Below are 17,876 nucleotides of genomic sequence, written 5' to 3' on the forward strand. Positions count from 1 at the left end.
GCGCGGGGGTCAGGAGGCCGGGTGCGGGTCTATCCCGCACGCCCGGCGCGGTTCCGGCCTTCGGATGCCCGGGGCCGGTGGATAACCCGCAGTCTCCCCCGCTTTCCGCAGCCGAGCGGGGCAGCGTGGCCAGGTCTCCCCCGCTGCCTAGGGAGGGGGCCACGGCCCGCGCCCCGTTTGGTGATGGCGACCGGGCGGGACCGCTCGGCTTCCCGCGGATCTGGCCCTCGCATCCCAGGACTGCGGCCGCGCGCGTCCCCACCCAAGCCGGGACGCTCACGCCCCAACCCCGGGACGCCGGAGCTAGGAGAGGGGCGGGACTCCCGCAAGGGGGCGTGTCCGACGGGGGGCGTGGCCTCCGCCGGCGGGTGTGGGGAGCTCCGAGTTCCGCAGAGGCAGGGTGCGTGCTGACGTCGCACGCAGCCCGGGGGGCGGGGTTTGCGGCCGGAGGGCGGGCGGCGGTGGCTCGGGGCCTGGTCCCGCCGGTACCATGTCCAAGACGGTGGCCTATTTCTACGACCCCGACGTGGGCAACTTCCACTACGGTGAGGAGCGGGGTCGCGCGCGAGGGGCCTGGGATGCAGAGGTTCTGAGCCGGGGCTGCAGCCCCGGGGGTGGAACCTGAGGAACTCTCTTCCCTCCCCCCCCACCCCCAGGAGCTGGACACCCCATGAAGCCCCATCGTTTGGCATTGACCCACAGCCTGGTCCTGCATTATGGTCTCTATAAGAAGATGATCGTGAGTCCCGCCGCTCCTGCCGGGGTTTGGGGCCGGGAGTGAGCGGGGGTGGGGGGTGGGGAGGTGGCCCTTCGGATTGCGTGGGCTGAACTTGAATGCACCGAATGCAACCCACCCCACCCCCGGGGAGACTGGGAGCTGAGTTGGAGGCACTGGGAGCGCTCCGGGTTGTGGGGCGGAATGGGAATTGTGGGACATAATGGGAATTACCTTTTCACCCCAGGTTGTTCGACCTTCGACCTTAGACCTTCGTCCCAGGCCTGGGGCTAGGGTGGTGTGGTGGGGTTGGAGGTAGTCGAGGGCCTCCTCTGCATCTTATTTTATTTATATATTTATTCTGCCTGGCTGAGGACCAGAACCCAGGACTTTATGAATGCCAGACAAGTGGCTCTACCACTGAACTACACCTTTAGTCCCCCTGCATTTTTAAGGACACAGAGCACAGGCACTGGAGATAGGAAACAGGCAGGCTGGATTACGATGTCTGAGTGTGAGGTTTACCCTGATTTCCCACCGTTTCTCTTTTGCCACTTTTCTCTACCCTCCAGAAGCAAGAACGGCAAAGACAACTCTGCAGAACTGTGTATAAGTTGTGTGCGTGTGTGTGTGTGTGTGTGTGTAGAGCTAGAGAGGTTCTGGGTAATCCTTTTTCAACCTAGAATAACTAACCACACAGTCCTGCTTAACGGATACCCAATTCTTTACCTCCTATATGTACATATACATACTGTCTGTCTTAACTTGGAATTTATGGTTGTAGAATGGGATAATATCAGACTTGATTTGTATGCACCATGAGGGTAATCAGTCAACAATATAAATGAATGCTCACTGCTTATGTTGAGGTACAGACAGTGGTGTGGTCATACAAGACAGGTAATGTTAGTGCAGAAAACTGAATCTTTTGAGGTTGTTATTATACCCTTGAGTACATTGTATAGAAGAAAAGTGCATTCTTGGCCTAATTTTCAAAGGGGTGTGTCAACCTCTCCCCTCTACCATTGAGGATGGTAAATATTTGGTTTAACACCTGGGAATTCAGTTAGGTTGCCACAAGTCATCAAGAAGAACCCAGAGGGGAAAAGAAAGAACCTCCGGGAGAGGGGCCAGAGTCAGAGCCTAAGGGCGTAGATGAGTATGGAGAAAACCAGGACAAGTTGATTTAGGGAACAAGGCTGGTGGGTCAGGGCTCAAGACTGAGAATGCAGGAGAAACTGAGCCAGAGGTGAGAAGACTAGGAAGTAATCTTCAGGGGTCTTGATTGAGCTAGATGACCTTTGTCTCAGAATCATAGGGAATGAAGCGTGGAAGGATTGTTGTATGTTGTCTGGGCCATCTCTGGAGCTGGTTTTAGTGTCCCTCCTGCCTGGTTCATCTTATGTCTCCATCCCAAGGTCTTCAAGCCATACCAGGCCTCTCAGCATGACATGTGCCGTTTCCACTCTGAGGACTACATTGACTTCCTGCAGAGAGTCAGCCCCACCAATATGCAAGGCTTCACCAAGAGCCTTAATGCCTTCAACGTGGGCGATGACTGGTGAGAGGGGGAGCAGTGGAACGTTTGATGTCAAGTACTTTGATACCATGGCCTTCAGCGAGGTCTTATGGTAGCAGTGGGAGGAGATGAAGGGGGGCCCCCGTGCTATATAAGAGGGACAAAATTTCAGTATTGCACCAGAACTAAGTGTTGTGAAGGAGAGATACATGACAGACCATTAAAGTGCATACTTGGCAGGATGATCTAGGTTAGTGTTGGAGATTAAACTGATATTGAGTAGGAAGTATTGGGGTAAAGGGTGATTTGAATGGAAGCCGTGTAAGAATGACAGTTGTAAGGGCTGTGGTAGAATGAGGTTTGAGTCATTGTCATTTGAGAAATAGAGAAAAAGTCAGAATATAGATAAGAGTAGAATGATTTACATGAATGCTAACGGAGGTCTTTTAAAAGTAAACAAACAGCTGTGTTATGAATTGAGTTTTTTTTTCTCTCAGAGTAGAAGAAAGTCATTGAAGTGTTTTTAAAAAAAGAGGAGTGACTTGATATGATCAGATACAAGGAAGCTTGAATGGCACATCTTGTAGGTTAGATACTGTGGTAAGAGAATAAGAGACTGGACAGCAAAGATGATCCATAATCCTTGCTTACACTGTAGTACACATCCATGAGAAATTACTATAATAACTGCCAGGTATTTAGTTCTACTTGTAGACTTTCTTTTTGTTCAATCATGGGGCTTGAACACAGAGCCTGGGCTCTGTCCCTCAGCTCTTTTGCTGAAGGCTAGCGTTCTACCACTTTGAGCCACAGTGCTACTTCTGGTTTTCTAGTGGTTAATTGGAGATAAGAGTCTCATGGACTTTCCTGCCTGGATTGGTTTTGAGTCATGATCCTCAGTTCTCAGCCTCCTGAGTTGTTAGGATTACAGGCATGAGCCACCAGCACCTGGCTTAAACATCTTTTTTTTTTGGCCAGTCCTGGGGCTTGGACTCAGGGCCTGAGCACCTTCCCTGGCTTCTTCCCGGTCAAGGCTAGCACTCTGCCACCTGAGCCACAGCGCCCCTTCTGGCCGTTTTCCATATAGGTGGTGCTGGGGAATCGAACCGAGAGCTTCATGTGTAGGAAGCAAGCACTCTTGCCACTAGGCTATATTCCCAGCCCCATCCTTCTTCTTCTTTTTTTTTTTTTTTAAGAACAAATATCAAACATTTCTGAAAGTAGAGTAGAGCGGCGAACTCATATATACATCATCCAGTTTTCACTTAACAAGTAAATGTCTAGTCTTAATTCATCTGTATCCTCATATTAGATTATTTTAAGGCAAATCCCAGACTGGTGTGTTGAATGCCTATAATTCCAGCATTTGTGTGGCAGAGATAGGATTCATATTAAATAAATACAATTCGTCCATAAACTTTTTTTAACCAGTCTTGGGACTTGGACTCAGGACTGGGTGCTGTCTCTGAGCCTCTTTGTGCTCAAGGCTAGAGCTCTACCACTTGAGCCACAGTGCCACTTCCAGTTTTCTGGTGGGTGTTTGGAGATAAGAGTCTCACAGACTTTCCAGCCTGGGCTAGCTTTGAACCATGATCCTCCGATCTCACCTTCTGAGTAGTTGGGATTACAGGTGTGAGCCACTGGCTCTCAGCCTAAGTACTCTTTAAGAAATATCAGTATTACACTTTAAAAAATTAATAGTAACTCTTTAATGTCATCAAATATTCAATTAGTACTGATATCCCCAGTTGTCTTTATATACATATATAAACATACATACACATACAACCATTATTTATTAAATCAAGATATTAAAAAATTGACACATCGCTTTTAGTTGATATGTCCTCAGACTTAAAATCTGGCTTTTTCCTCTCCTCTTTGAATTTATTCTTTTTTTTTTTTTTTTTGTGCCATCATGGAGCTTGAACCTCAGGACCTGGGTGTTGTCCCTGAGTGTTTCTGGTCAAGGCTAGTATTCCACCACTTGAGCCACACCTCTCCTTCCAGCTTTTTTGGTGGTTAATTGGAGATAAGAGTCTCACAGACTTACCTTCCCAGGCTGGCTGTGAACTGTGGTTCTCATATTTTAACATCTTGAGTAAGTAGGATTACAGGCCTGAGCCATCAGCGTTTGGCTTTGGCACTGAATTCCTATACTACCCAGAGATGTAACAGTTCTTTTACTGATGTTGTATGTAAATAAATAGAGCCTTGGGGAGATTAAGGGGCTCAAGGGAGTCACCTAATTGGTTAGTGTGGTGGTAGGATTTAGATACACAGCCTAGGTTTGTTTGTTTGTTTGTTTGGTTTTGTTTTGATCCAGGGTCTTGCTATGTAGGCGAGGTTGGCCTTGAACTCACCAACCTCCTGTCTCAGCCTCCTAAGTGTTAGTGTTAAAGATGTGCACCAATTACTGTGCTTAGAAGCTGTACTTTCAAACCATCTCACTCATCTGTTTTCCTGAAAGATGCTACAGAAGCAGCTATGGCTTCAGGACAGAGACAAATTACTTGGGCTGGCATTCAACACCTTCCGACCCTTACCCCACAACTTACCTGCACAGGGTGCCTCTCCTGAATGACCTTGGCTCTTCATTCAGTCTCTTTAAGACCATCTGGCCTTCCACAGTATCTCCCTGAAGGTTGGCTAACCTGTGTGCGCCCCCCCCATGCCCTCTCTCTCTCTGTCCTTCCCTCCCTTTCTTTCTTTCTTCTTCCCTTAGGTGGGTTCTCACTAATAGTCCAGGCTGCTCTTAGGTTCCCAATTCCCCTGCCTCAGCCTCCTGAGTATGGGGATTATAACTGTGCACTTCCACGCACAGCCTTCCAAGAAGCCTTTTTGGGGGGCGGTGGGATGGGGAGGGGATACTGAGGTTTGAGCTCAAGGTCTTGAGCTTCCTAGGCAGGTACTCTAACCATTTGAGCCACACTCGGATTTCGTAAAGCCTTTCCTGACTACCCTAGCCTGCCTTGCTCATTTGGTGTCATTTGGTGTCTTGAGATGTTTCTTGCTCTCTTTTCTTTTCTGTGGCTGTGTGTGAGTTCACTTTCCAGGTATGGGAATGCAGAGCCAGCCCTCAGGCCATAGCTGGAATCCTGTGGTATTCTTTGAGCAGATAGGAAATACCACCTCAGGCCCATTTGTGCTCTTCAGCAATATCTGCTAAGCTGGGGAAAGTTAATTTAAGCTGTGCAAATTGTGTTCTGTTTATTTGTCTTTCAGGGGAGAATCTGGAGCTTTCCTTTCCTTTTTCCTTTTGGTTTAAGTTTATTTTGGAGTCTTTTGAGAGTAATCTAATATGAATAAATAGCCAAATTAGACTCAAAGCTTCTAATGAAAAAAATATCCCCTACATATTACTTCCTTTCATAAATCCCAGTGACAACCACTTTTGGCTCCTTTATGTATTTCTTCTAGTTTTTAATTTTGGATTTCAATATAATAATATTAATTTATTCGCACTAGTGGTGTATAGTATTTAGGAAGTACCTACGAGGTGCTAGATTCTCTCTCTCTCCCTCACTCTTTTTTTTTCTGTATTTTTTGTGGTACTAGAGATTGAACTGTAAGGTCTTGTGCTTGCTAGACAGGCCCTCTACCATTTGAGCTATGGTTCCAGCCTCTAGATACTATTTTAAATATTTTGCAGTCACTTGCTTATTTAATCTCAACAATAGCCTTTTGTTTGTTTTTTTGAGACACAGTATTGCTATGTAGTCAGGGGCTCCTCAGATTCACTTTGTAGCCTGGCAGAAGGAGGGTTTATTATTGCTTCCTTTTTACAGATGAGGATATTTAGACATAGAGAAGTTAAACAGTTTATCCAAACTCATCATCATTACTAGGTGTTTGAACCAGGTAGTTTGGCTTCTGAATCTGGGGTCATATCTTACTAGCCTGATTTTTTAAAATCAATTTTTAAGAATTATCTATTAAGCCTGTGGCATGGGATATGAGTATTTATCTTCTCATAACTTCATGCTGGCTTCCCCTTCCTGTCAGCTTTTTGTTTACCCTAGAGATGATAATTGTTGTGTTTTTTTTTCACGTGCTTACTTTTCTAAGTACCAAACACTAATTCTTTCAAATCCTTTTGGAAACTGTAAAACTTCCTACAATCCCATTTTTCACAGGGTCAAATGTATTAGCTATACTATTTTCTTGGAGACCTGAAACTAGGATTTTTTTTTAAAAGTCATATTTGTGAAGTTATAATTACATACAATAAAATTCACAATTTGCCTTTTTGCCTCGGGCACTGTTGACTGTTGGCTCAGTCCTGTAATTCTGAGATCTAATTAATTATCAAGGTTTGAAGCCAGCCATGGCAGACAAATCAAAATCCAGAAGACTTTTATCTCCAGTTAACTAGCAAAATGCCAAAAGTGGAGGTGTGTCTCAAGTGTAGAAAGCCAGCTTTGAGCAGAAAAAGCCAAATGCCAATATGTGGCCCTAATTTGAGGCCTCAGTACTAACACACACACACACACACACACACACACACACACACACACACACAACACACACACACACACACTCACACACCTCTTGTTTTAGGTGTCCCATTTCTTAGAACTTTGGTTTTGTTTTTTTTTTTGCCAGTCCTGGGGCTTGGACTCAGTGCCTGAGCACTGTCCCTGGCTTCTTTTTGCTCAAGGCTAGCACTCTACCTATGAGCCACAGCGCCACTTCTGGCCGTTTTCTGTATATGTGGTACAGGGGAATTGAACCCTGGGCTTCATGTATGGGAGGCAAGCACTCTTGCCACTAGGCCATATTCCCAGCCCCTCATTTCTTAGAACTTTGATAGAATATGTACGGTGCAGAACTCCAAAAGGCTTTTCATACCCTTTTCTAGTCTGTTCTTGCTCTCCACCTTAGCCCCAGGCAACTACTTAAGAGTTTTGCCTTGTCCAGAATATTATATAAATAGGGGCATACAATATGGAGCCTTTTGTGTCTGGTCTCAAGCCTTTCCTATTAATAAAGAATGAAGGTGGTAATTGTTACAGCTGACATCACCTCAATGCTGCACAATGAGCTAACGGCTTTCTACCAGTCATCTCACTCCTGTTTCACATAGCTAGGACTGCAGTTCTTTCTGCAAAATATGTGACTCTAAAGAATATAATTGAGCATCAAGTTAAAGGGTGGCACACCTATAAAACTCTCCGGAAAAATGGAGCTCATGTTTTGTCTCGATTTTTTTTCTCTGTATATTCAAGAGCCTCGAAGCTTTTTGCTTCTCTCCCCACTTTTAAGGTACCGACTCCTTGACAGCGGAATGCTTCTTTACTTCCCTTCCTGTGCTTTGTGCAAGGTTTTGGTACATGAGTTGGTCCAAAGTAGTTGTTGAGTACATTTGCGGATAGCTCGGTACGTGGGGGGGGGAGAAGGAGTTACACTGGAGGCTTTTGGGTGGGCAGGGAGGCGTAGGGAGAGACTAGACAAAGGCAAGAGCATCTAACTGGCACCTCTTCCTCTAGCCCAGTGTTTCCCGGGCTCTTTGAGTTCTGCAGCCGTTACACGGGCGCCTCCCTGCAAGGAGCAACCCAACTGAACAACAAGGTGAGGTAGCCCTGACTCCTGGTTCTCGTGGGCACCCAGCTTCACCGGTGGCAGGTGGAGGACTGTGAGTTGGCTGTTTGTCTTTTCAGATCTGTGACATTGCAATTAACTGGGCTGGTGGTCTGCACCATGCCAAGAAGTTTGAGGTGAGTATTGGGGGGCAGGCAGTGACTCCCCTAGGGGAGGTAATCAGGATGACCCTGGGGGACAGGTTGGTGGCAGAAGAATTGTCTTTCTGTTCCTAAAACATTGTCTTGCTGTAGGCCTCTGGCTTCTGCTATGTCAATGACATTGTCATCGGCATCCTGGAGCTGCTCAAGTAAGTAGGCCAGGAGGGGGTCGGGGCACTCATGAGGCCTGTGGCTAAAGTGGTCCCTCAGATCCAGCCTGGCCTCCCTCCCTCCTCACTGGCTCTCCCCCGTGCTCCATGTTTTGCTTAGACCACCTCTTTCCCTGCTCTGCCGCAGATGCCCTGCTGCCCGCTCACATTTCAGCCGGCCCCCTCTTCCCTCTCCTGCCCCTGTCTCCAGTCTCTGGGCTGCCCTTAGGGACCTGGTGGGATTAGGTTTCAGGTGGCCAGAAGCAGGCTCTAAATAATTGCAGACTGAGTGGGTTAGGTGGGGGGCCCTCTTCCTCTAACTCAGACGTTGGCTTGGCCCTCACTGTAGGTACCACCCTCGAGTCCTCTACATTGATATCGACATACACCATGGGGATGGCGTTCAGGAAGCCTTCTACCTCACTGACCGAGTCATGACCGTGTCCTTCCACAAATATGGAAATTACTTCTTCCCCGGCACTGGTAGGAAATGGGGATGGTTGTTCCTTTTGTAGCTCTCAGATTTTATTGTATTTTATTTTGGAGTCAAGGTCTCTCTGTGTAATCCCGTCCTGAAATGTACTATTTTTTCTGCCTCATCTTCCCAGGTTCTGGCATTATTGGCATGTATCATGTGCTTGGCTCTATCCTTCAGCTCTTTACCATGACTGGCTTCTTTTCCTTCTGATCTGAACTCATAGGTGTCCTCCTTAGAGAAACCTTCTATCATAATCATCTCCTTCCCTATTACTGTCTGACCTCACCCGGTCTGTTTCTCCCAGAGCACCCAAGCACTGGCTGTTAGTTATATTTATTATGCTTTTTTTTTTTCTTACTGTCTCCTTTCTCATCATATTAATCCCCCAATGCATGAGCTTGGTAAGATTTCGTTCGTTCTATCCTTGCTACATCACCTGTACCTCCTATGGATGTGAGCTCGCAGTATGTCCTCAAAAAATATGAGTCAGGTGTGGTGGTAATCTTAGCACTGGGGAAGCCGGGGCAGGTGGATTGAGAGTTCAAGGCCAATCTGGGCAGCATATGGAGTTCTAGGCCAGCCTAGGTTACATAGCAAAAATGTTTTGTGTGTTGTTGAAGAAACACAAGTTGGCAGAGACTCGGTAGCTCTGTAGAGGCTGTGGTAGAGTCCTCAGATGGGGCAGCTGGGTTGTGGGAGTCTCCCTTTCATGGTTACCACCCCACCTCCATAGGTGACATGTACGAAGTTGGAGCTGAGAGTGGCCGCTACTACTGTCTCAACGTGCCCTTGCGGGACGGCATTGATGACCAGAGTAAGTATTGACATTTTCTCCCTGCTCTCATATCCTCGCCCTCCCTCCTTCCTTCCTTCCTTCCCTTCCTCCTTTCCTCCCTCCCTCCCTTTCCTCCTTCCTTCTTTGCTTCCATTCTTGTGCCTGTATTATCTACTCTTGAGCCATGTGTCTTAGGACAAATGACTGTAGGATTGTGAGGTCCTGGAAATGTGTACCATATAGCATGTATGCACATTTTTCTGGGAAGGGGTTTTTCCCCCATCACTCACTCATAGCAGTCTGAGAACCCTCCATAAGTTCAGAGCTAGCTGTGTGATTCTGTGGGTTTCCTTTTTCCTGGGCTACATACTCTCTCAGCCCCTTTTTTCTTTTGTTCCCTGTCTCCCCATCCCCTTGGGGTGCCAGGTGCCCATCTTTGGCCCTCTCCCAGGTTACAAGCACCTTTTCCAGCCAGTCATCAACCAGGTGGTGGACTTCTACCAGCCCACATGTATTGTGCTTCAGGTATACCGTCAGTCTCTTCCTGAAAGGGCTCCCCTGGGCTTGGGAAAAAAAGTGGGGAAGAGAGCCTTTCCAGGTTGCTGATGTCCTTAGTGTTGTGATCACTTGTCTTACTGCAGCTGCCTGGTGTTTTGCTTTTTGCAGTGTGGAGCTGACTCTCTGGGCTGTGATCGATTGGGCTGCTTTAATCTCAGCATACGGGGACATGGGTGAGACTTGCTCTCCTTGTTCTTTCCCAGGTTTTCAAGTAGCCTTGGGCTTTGGTTAATAGAGTAGGAATATTTGTGGAACGTACCTCACCTCTTCTTGGGAATTAAAATAGCTACAAATTCTACTTGAACTAGAAATGTCACCTTGAACAGGGTTCCCCAGATGGTCATTCATTTGCGTAGGAATGCATTGAATATGTCAGTAATTCCTATTATGTTTCAGGTATTGTTACACTAGGTGTTTACAGTTTAGGAAGCAGACATAATGTCAGTAAGCAAGAGAGGTACATAGATAATAGAAATACTAGAGGGAAAAAACCAGAAAGCTGAGATACAAGGTAACAGTGGGGAATCTACATTAGATAGCATAACTTGGAAAGGGTTTTCTGAAGTGGTGAAACGGGAGCTGAGACTTAGAGGCTAGGAAGGAGCAAGCCAGTAGCAGAAGCCTGTGCTGAGCAGTGAGAAGAGCCCACGCGAGGAGCTGGTGTCTTGACGGAAATAAGATCAACGAGGCCAGAACCTGGGAGCAAGAAGCTCCGAGTGGTTTGCTGTGAGCTCTTCAGAGCTGGCCGTACTGAGATTTTACAGAGAGCTTTAGAGCTTGGTAAAGAGTTTGAACTCTATTCCATAAATGACGGGAAGCTGTTGAAGGATTTTGAGTAGGAAAGTGACATGATCCGATGTGTTTTTAAGTGACCGTTGTAACTGCTGGTGTGCAGAAAGACCTGAGGTGGAAATGAGGGGGACAGGATGGCCTCACACAGGTAGACCAGTTCGGAGCCACTGACATTATCCGGGCAGGGGATATGTCCAGACCAAGGTAGAGGAGATGGTGATGGATAAAAATAGGGGTTTGTATTCCGAAGCCTAGGTGTAACAGATTGGAGAAATTGAATAACAAATGATGCACCAAGGAGTGTGTTGTGTTGAGTACTTTATTTTAGAATTTTTATTGGCAAAATACTAAATATCACAAACTTTACGCGTACCTCTCAGTGAATTCCACTACCCAGATGAAGATCTAGAACATTTGTAGTTTCCCTTGCCCCCTTTCCCAAGCAATACCTACGTACCTTGCTTTACTCGTTCCTCTGGGTCCTTTTAACAGGGAATGCGTTGAATATGTCAAGAGCTTTAATATTCCTCTCCTGGTGCTGGGTGGTGGTGGCTATACTGTCCGAAATGTTGCTCGCTGCTGGTGAGTATGTTCCCTTCCTTGCCCATTGTGGGCTCCCCGAGATTGGCCAGGGGGGACCTCCAGCCCACATAGTCAGCCTACCCGCTCTCCTTGTTGGTTTCAGGACCTACGAGACATCGCTGCTGGTGGAAGAGGCCATTAGTGAAGAGCTTCCTTACAGTGGTAAGGACCACCCCACAGCGGGAGGCTCCCACCTCCCCCAGCTCTGCAGACTAAACCCCTGAGGCTCGGGCAGAGCAAAAATTGGGCAGCTCTTAATGCAGGGGATCTGGGTGGAGAAAGAGATGGGGGAGTCTGTGTGTCTACGTCACACTTCCTGGCTCATCTTCTCTTATTTCTTCTCCGCTTCGAGAATACTTCGAGTACTTTGCCCCGGACTTCACGCTTCATCCAGACGTCAGCACTCGTATTGAGAATCAGAACTCACGTCAGGTCAGCAGCAGGGAGGAGCTGGGCACGGGGTGGGGGAGCTTAGGGGGGGGCCCGGGAGATAGGAAGCAGGAGAAACCAAAGAAAGGGCTAGCGAGTGGAGGCGTGGCTCAAGTGGTACAGCGCCAGCCTTGAGAGGAAGAGCAAATAAACAAGAGTGTGCTGCCCTGAGTTCAAGCCCTAGGAGTGGCACAGAGAGAGGATGGGGCGGGGGACGGGGGGGCTAGGAAGTAGCCCAGGATAAAGTAGAGGTAGAGGTAGTTGGGATTGATGGGGAGGGACAGTTATGGGGAGGACAAACTAGGATGGTTGGGCTGGATGATGTGGTTCGTGCCTATAATCTCAGCTATTTGGGAGGGAGAGATTGAGAGGATTGTGGTTTGAGGCCAGCGTGAACAAAGAATTAGCGAAATTCTGTCGTGGCCAACAAGCTTGTGTATGATGGTGTATGCATGTAATTTCAGCTATGCAGAAAGCCGAAGTAGGAGGATCAGGGTTTGAGGTTGGCTCTAGCGAATCCATGAGGTCCTATCTAACAACTATAGTACGGGCTGGGAACATGGCTCAAGTGGTATCACACCTATCTTAACAAGTGTAAGGAAGGCCCCGAGTTCAAATCTTAGTATCACCAAAAAAATTAAATACAACAAAGAAATACATAAACGAGCAAGCAAGCCTACAGTGGTAGGGGTGGAAGGCAGCTAGAAGGGTGGATGGCCTGAAAATAACCACGCGCTCTCTCCGCTCCTCACCTTGAACCAGTACCTGGATCAAATCCGCCAGACAATCTTTGAGAACCTGAAGATGCTGAACCACGCGCCGAGCGTCCAGATTCATGACGTGCCTGCGGACCTCCTGACGTACGAAAGGACTGACGAGGCTGACGCGGAGGAGAGGGGTCCAGAAGAGAACTACAGCAGGTCTGGGGCTGGGGCCTGAGCAGGGGGCAGCTGGCTTTCTGGGGAGGCTAACAAGGGAAAAATCACCCCTGGATTCCCTCCTTAAGGGGGCTACGAGTTTCCCACTCCCTTTGGCCATTTTTTTTTTTTTTTTGGCCAGTCCTAGGCCGTGAACTCAGGGCCTGAGCACCGTCCCTGGCTTCTTTTTGCTCAAGGCTAGCACTCTGCCACTTGAGCCACAGCGCCACTTCTGGCCATTTTCTGTATATGTGGTGCTGAGGAATCGAACCCAGGGCCTCATGTATACGAGGCAAGCACTCTTGCCACTAGGCCATATCCCCAGCACCCCCTTTGGCCATTTTTAATGACAGAATTAACATTGATTGTAAAAACTATAAACAGCATCAAAATATGTCGTTTGCTTTCATAGAGTCTCAGATCCATTTCAGAAAGTAACCACTATTAATAATTTGACTTACATCTTTTCAGATAGACCTTGTTTTATAGATTACAAATGTTACTTCCACATTTCTATACACATACACATTCAATATTTGTTGTCTGTGTTTTTGTTAATACAAGGAGGGGCATTCTATACATATTTCCACAACTTACATTTTCTCTTTTTGATGAAATATTTTTCCATCTCTCTTTCTCTAAAGAGACTTAAGCATTTTATCAGCTGTATAATATTCCATTGTATAGTTACAGCACATTAGTATATTTTAACCAATTACCATTACAATTATTCCATCCCCCCCTCCTTTTTTTTTTTGCTATTACAGTAGTAAAGAATGTGGCAATTAATCCTCTTACGAATTCATCTTCACATGCTTGTTGGAGTGGGTTACATTCCTAGAATTATTGCTGTTAGATCAAAGGCTGTATGCAATAAGAAGTTCTCACACTTCCCCAAATTGCCATCCGAGCAGTCAGTCTGGAGGTGGTTTCCATTCTTGCCCGCACCTTCGTCGTGGGTCTGAGCTGTACTGGTCACTCTCCTTGCCCCTGGTTGATTGCTCTGCCCTGCTCACCTTCTCAGGTTGGAGAACTGTTTTCCAAAAAAGCCTTTATCTTTCTAAGATACATCCTGGGAATATGAAATGAATTAGGAGGAAACCAAGACCAGCATGATTTTTTTTTTAAATTCCAAAACTTTCCTGAGAAATGAAGAGCAGGGGCCACAGAACATAACATGGGAAAGTATCGAGAAAGAGACAGTAGAGAGCAGATTTCCCTCTTTGCCTGAGAGACGACCAGAGCTGGACCCTTGCAGGACGCTAATCCTGCTCCTTTTTTGGAAGTGGCTCTTCTAGCATTTGTTGTGGGTCTCACAGTTTTGGGGGTCCCTACGTCTTTCCTCTAGACTTGCACTTGACTGCTATAATTCTGTGAACACTCCTTATTTCCTGGCCAGTGGGTGCACAGATAGAAACATCTGGTCTCAGGGATACCTTTGAGCTACATCTTCTCAGCTTCCCCAGGTCTCTAAAGCTTGATTTTTGGAAATTGATGGGTTTGGCAAAACCTACTTGTAGGTTCTTCTGTGTGATGTTTGGCTTTTACATCTACAGTTCTAGACTAACATCTGGAAACCACACCCTTTAGCCTATAGCCAGCAGACACTTCAGGCCTCTTCCTGTTCCTCAGCCCTACCTCACTGTCTGGCCATTTACTAAGTTCCTGTTCTTATGCCATGCCTGTAGCTCTACCTTGCACAAGAGCTGCAGAGTAGCAATAAGCAGCGTTGCAGCTGGGCACTGGAGGCTGTAATCATAGCTACTAGCAAGGTTGAAATCTGGAGTATCTTGGTCCCAGGCTAGTTTGGGCAGAAAAATGTGCTTGATTCCGTCTCCAGAAGAATAGCAGAAAAGCAGGGCTGGAGGTGCAGATCTAATAGCACCAAGCACAGCAAGGGCAAGGCTTTGAGTCTGAACTCCAGGATTAAAGAGTAAAGAAAAGAGTTGCCCCTCCCCCCTTTTTTTTCCTGGTGCCAGTTCTGGAGCTTGAACTTGGGCCTATGCACTGTCCTTGAACATTATTGCTCAAAGCAGTGCTCTACCACTTGAGCCACAGCTCCACTTCCAGCTTTTTGGTGGTTAATTGGAGATAACAGTCTCATGGACTTTTTCTACCCAGACTGGCTTTAAACCATGAGCATCAGATCTCAGCCTTCTGAGTTACTAGGATTACAGGTGTGAGCCACCAGCATCTGGCTTAACAGTTGCCACTTTTGCAAGTTTGCCAAGCACCAGTCTAAGTGCTGTTTGTTATGACATGCGTGTCATTGTGTCACCATTCTTTTGCCATCAGACAACTCCATGAGATGGGTCTTATCCTCAGATGACCAGAGGAGGAATCCTACTCAGAGGTTAAGTTACTTTCCTAGGGTCATACAGCAAGTTCAATGGCAGGACTGAGGTTTTAAACCTGAGTATCTTGTTTCCTCACCTTTCCCCTTGTTTACTAAGAGGTAACTGAGACTTGGCTCGCTAAGTACACAGGGCTTTCCTGGCTTTGTCCGTTTCCCTCGTGACTTTTCTCAATTCTCTCTCTGAGTGTAGTTTTTCAAAAGGAATGAAATGGGCATTGAATACTTAGGGAAGCCTGTGTTGCTTTCGCATCTGGTCTCTCTCTCCAGGTTGATAACATGCTGGCCCTCTGCTTAAAACTCTTCTTTCCCTTGCAGCTTAACAGAAATCTTGTTTGTGTATCTTAAAAAGGTCCTGCATGCTGGTCCTCGGCCCCCCCTCCCCCCATCTTATCTGAAACTACTTTCCTCCACGCACATGGCTCTCAACTCTCCTGGCCTTCTTGCCTTTCTGTCTTTCCTCTTACCTTATGATTTCTGTGCTTGGGATAATCTTCTTAAGGCCTTTCCTGCCTTGCTTTGTCTCACATTTTAGACCTATTAATTCTTTTTAAAAAGTTATTATTATTTTATTATCGTTAAGTAATTATACAAAAGAATTCCAATTCAGTCTGTTAGTTTATGAGTACAGTGCGTCCTCATCAGTTTCACCCTTTCATCCATTCTCCCTCAAGAGTCCTAACATTGTCAGAACACCCTGTACCTCCCATCCCTGTCAGTCATGTCCTTTGATTTCATCCTCTGCATAGAACTCTCCTCCATCTGAAATTACGTTTGGAGGCGTGGCTCTGTGGGAGAGTGCCTCACCTCTCAAGGAGTTCAAAGCAGTACCGTCAGAGAGAGGAGGGGGTGGGGAATTCAGTAAATTTGCTGCTTTACTTGGTTAGTATTCGTCTCATTGATTTGGTAAGCTTCTTGAGGACAAGATAGAAACCTTGACTGGCTGATTCTCCAGTGTATTGCCAAGGCTTGTCTCCACAAATGTTTCCTGAATATGTGAATGGAGGAAAGCACCGCCATTGCTCTCCACAAAAGGAAGGAGAATGATTCCCTGACAGAGAACCCAAGAAATGGCTCTGGACTGAGAAGATGCTGGGAGAAGACTGGAACTTGGAAAGTGAGTTCTTGACCAATCTTCTCTTTTGCAGGCCAGAAGCACCCAATGAATTCTATGATGGCGATCATGACAATGACAAGGAAAGCGACGTGGAGATTTGAGAGCCGCTTGGGATGCTTTGTTCCAAGGAAATCCTTTGCACCCCTGGGTCGGGGGAGAGGAGGAGGGAAGGACGTGGCGCCTTCACTCCTGGACTGGTCACCTCCAGAACTTTTACTAATTTGGGGGAAGGGTTTGAAGACCACATGTGTTTCTAGAACCATCTGCTCCCCTTTCCTCTATCATAGCCTGACCATGGTACCTGTCATGAGTGGGATGGGACAAGAATAGCTGTCTCTGGAGAATTGTGGTCACGAGCACTAGAACACATCCCCGGATCTCTGGCCCCTATGTTTTCTGTTTACCTCCAACCTGAGATTTGGAGATGAAAAAGTAGACAAGACTGAAATTGCCTCTAATCTCCTCTCTTGGGTTATCTTACTGCAGGCTTTGCTTCCAGAACACCTGGAGTGAAGGTTTTTTTTTTTGGGGGGGGGGCGTGTTGCCTAACACCTTAACTCCTGGTGATTAGAAGTATAATCCAAGTAGGGGGAAAAATTGTCCTGTAAAAATGTCCTGTTCTAACTTTTGGCTTTATGTTCATTTTACCACTGTTTTTATCCAATAAACCAAGTTGGTATTTTTTATACATATCTGAGGATATTAATTCTTGTCAGTTACCTATGTGTAAAGTGAGAGGGAAATAGGGATGATGATACACATAATAAAAATCATAAATTACCATTTACCCTCTGTTGGGCCCTGTGCGTATATTCCATGTGGATTATTTTACTCACACATAGGAAGTTAAAAGAACATTCTGCTTAAAAGTCAGATAAACATAGGCAGACTACCAGCTTGAGAGGAAGATGACTTCAGGATTTGAAAATAGGTTTTGGGTATGATGATGCTAGTTAGATATGTGATGAGTGTTTAGCACAGTGCTGGATATCAAAATGTTTATTGCCTTTGTTCAGAACAACGCTGAATACTGTTAAGAACACAGGCCCTTCCCTGGAGAAGTTTATAATCAGTGAAGAGCATGATAAATGTAGATGATGACAACAGTGGTACAAGAAAAAGGAGTGACAAGTGGGTTACTCCTTCCAACCTTTCATTTGTTTTTAAGTACTAGATTAGAAAGTAGTGTTTTTAAACATGCTGTGGACAAACTGAGTTTCAAGTGTAGGTGGGCAATACTTTGTAACTTGCCATTAGTCTGGAGCATAGGGGGGATGGACAGAGTTAGGGGCCAACCAGCTGAGCAGACTCCCTGGATTAGCAGGCTGTGCTGCAAGCACAGGGAACCCAGTAAATCACTGAGCCCTTCACCGGTGTCCACTTGATCTTTTGCCAGCTCCGGTCAAGATTATTCAGTCCATCCCGGGAGAGCCCTCCTAGGCGCTACATTGTTGCTACTCAGGAGAATACCTGTAGCCAGCAGAACGGATGAAATTGTTGAGATCAAGCTAAGTAGCCATTTACTCTCGGAGAACCCAATTCTTTTCAGGCATGTTTGGTTTATGCCAAGTGGGGAATCCTATTAAACAGTTTGTGTCAATGATGTGTCCCTGGGCAAGTTAGTTCCACTTCCAGAGTCTGGATTTCTTACCGGTAAAACGGTGAGACGGGTGGGATTTATCACAGGAGATTTTAGGAGGATTCCTGGGCCGGTTTTATAAGGGCCTGGCTGGGAGCTTACGGTAAGTGGT

At 46.5% G+C, this 17,876-nt stretch overlaps 1 protein-coding gene across 2 annotated transcripts; it reads left to right on the top strand.

Annotated features, from left to right (window-relative positions):
• The first annotated feature begins 403 nt into the window (after positions 1 to 403).
• On the top strand, positions 404 to 16,817 carry Hdac3 (histone deacetylase 3). Of its 2 annotated transcripts, none has more exons than XM_048331044.1 (15): positions 404 to 545; positions 657 to 739; positions 2,134 to 2,276; positions 7,724 to 7,805; positions 7,895 to 7,951; positions 8,069 to 8,124; positions 8,474 to 8,607; positions 9,336 to 9,416; positions 9,829 to 9,902; positions 10,044 to 10,108; positions 11,220 to 11,309; positions 11,413 to 11,471; positions 11,662 to 11,741; positions 12,501 to 12,658; positions 16,157 to 16,817. In XM_048331044.1, the coding sequence occupies exons 1-15, from the start codon at positions 491 to 493 to the stop codon at positions 16,224 to 16,226; spliced, it is 1,287 nt and encodes a 428-aa protein (XP_048187001.1). In that variant the 5' UTR covers positions 404 to 490; the 3' UTR covers positions 16,227 to 16,817. The 2 variants fall into 2 exon arrangements, with proteins under 2 accessions (XP_048187001.1, XP_048187002.1); XM_048331045.1 differs by having other exon boundaries at positions 415 to 545; positions 12,522 to 12,658.
• Positions 16,818 to 17,876: the final 1,059 nt, after the last annotated feature.

Source organism: Perognathus longimembris, chromosome 22 (genome assembly GCF_023159225.1).
Source record: "Perognathus longimembris pacificus isolate PPM17 chromosome 22, ASM2315922v1, whole genome shotgun sequence".
Taxonomy (NCBI): Eukaryota; Metazoa; Chordata; class Mammalia; order Rodentia; family Heteromyidae; genus Perognathus; species Perognathus longimembris.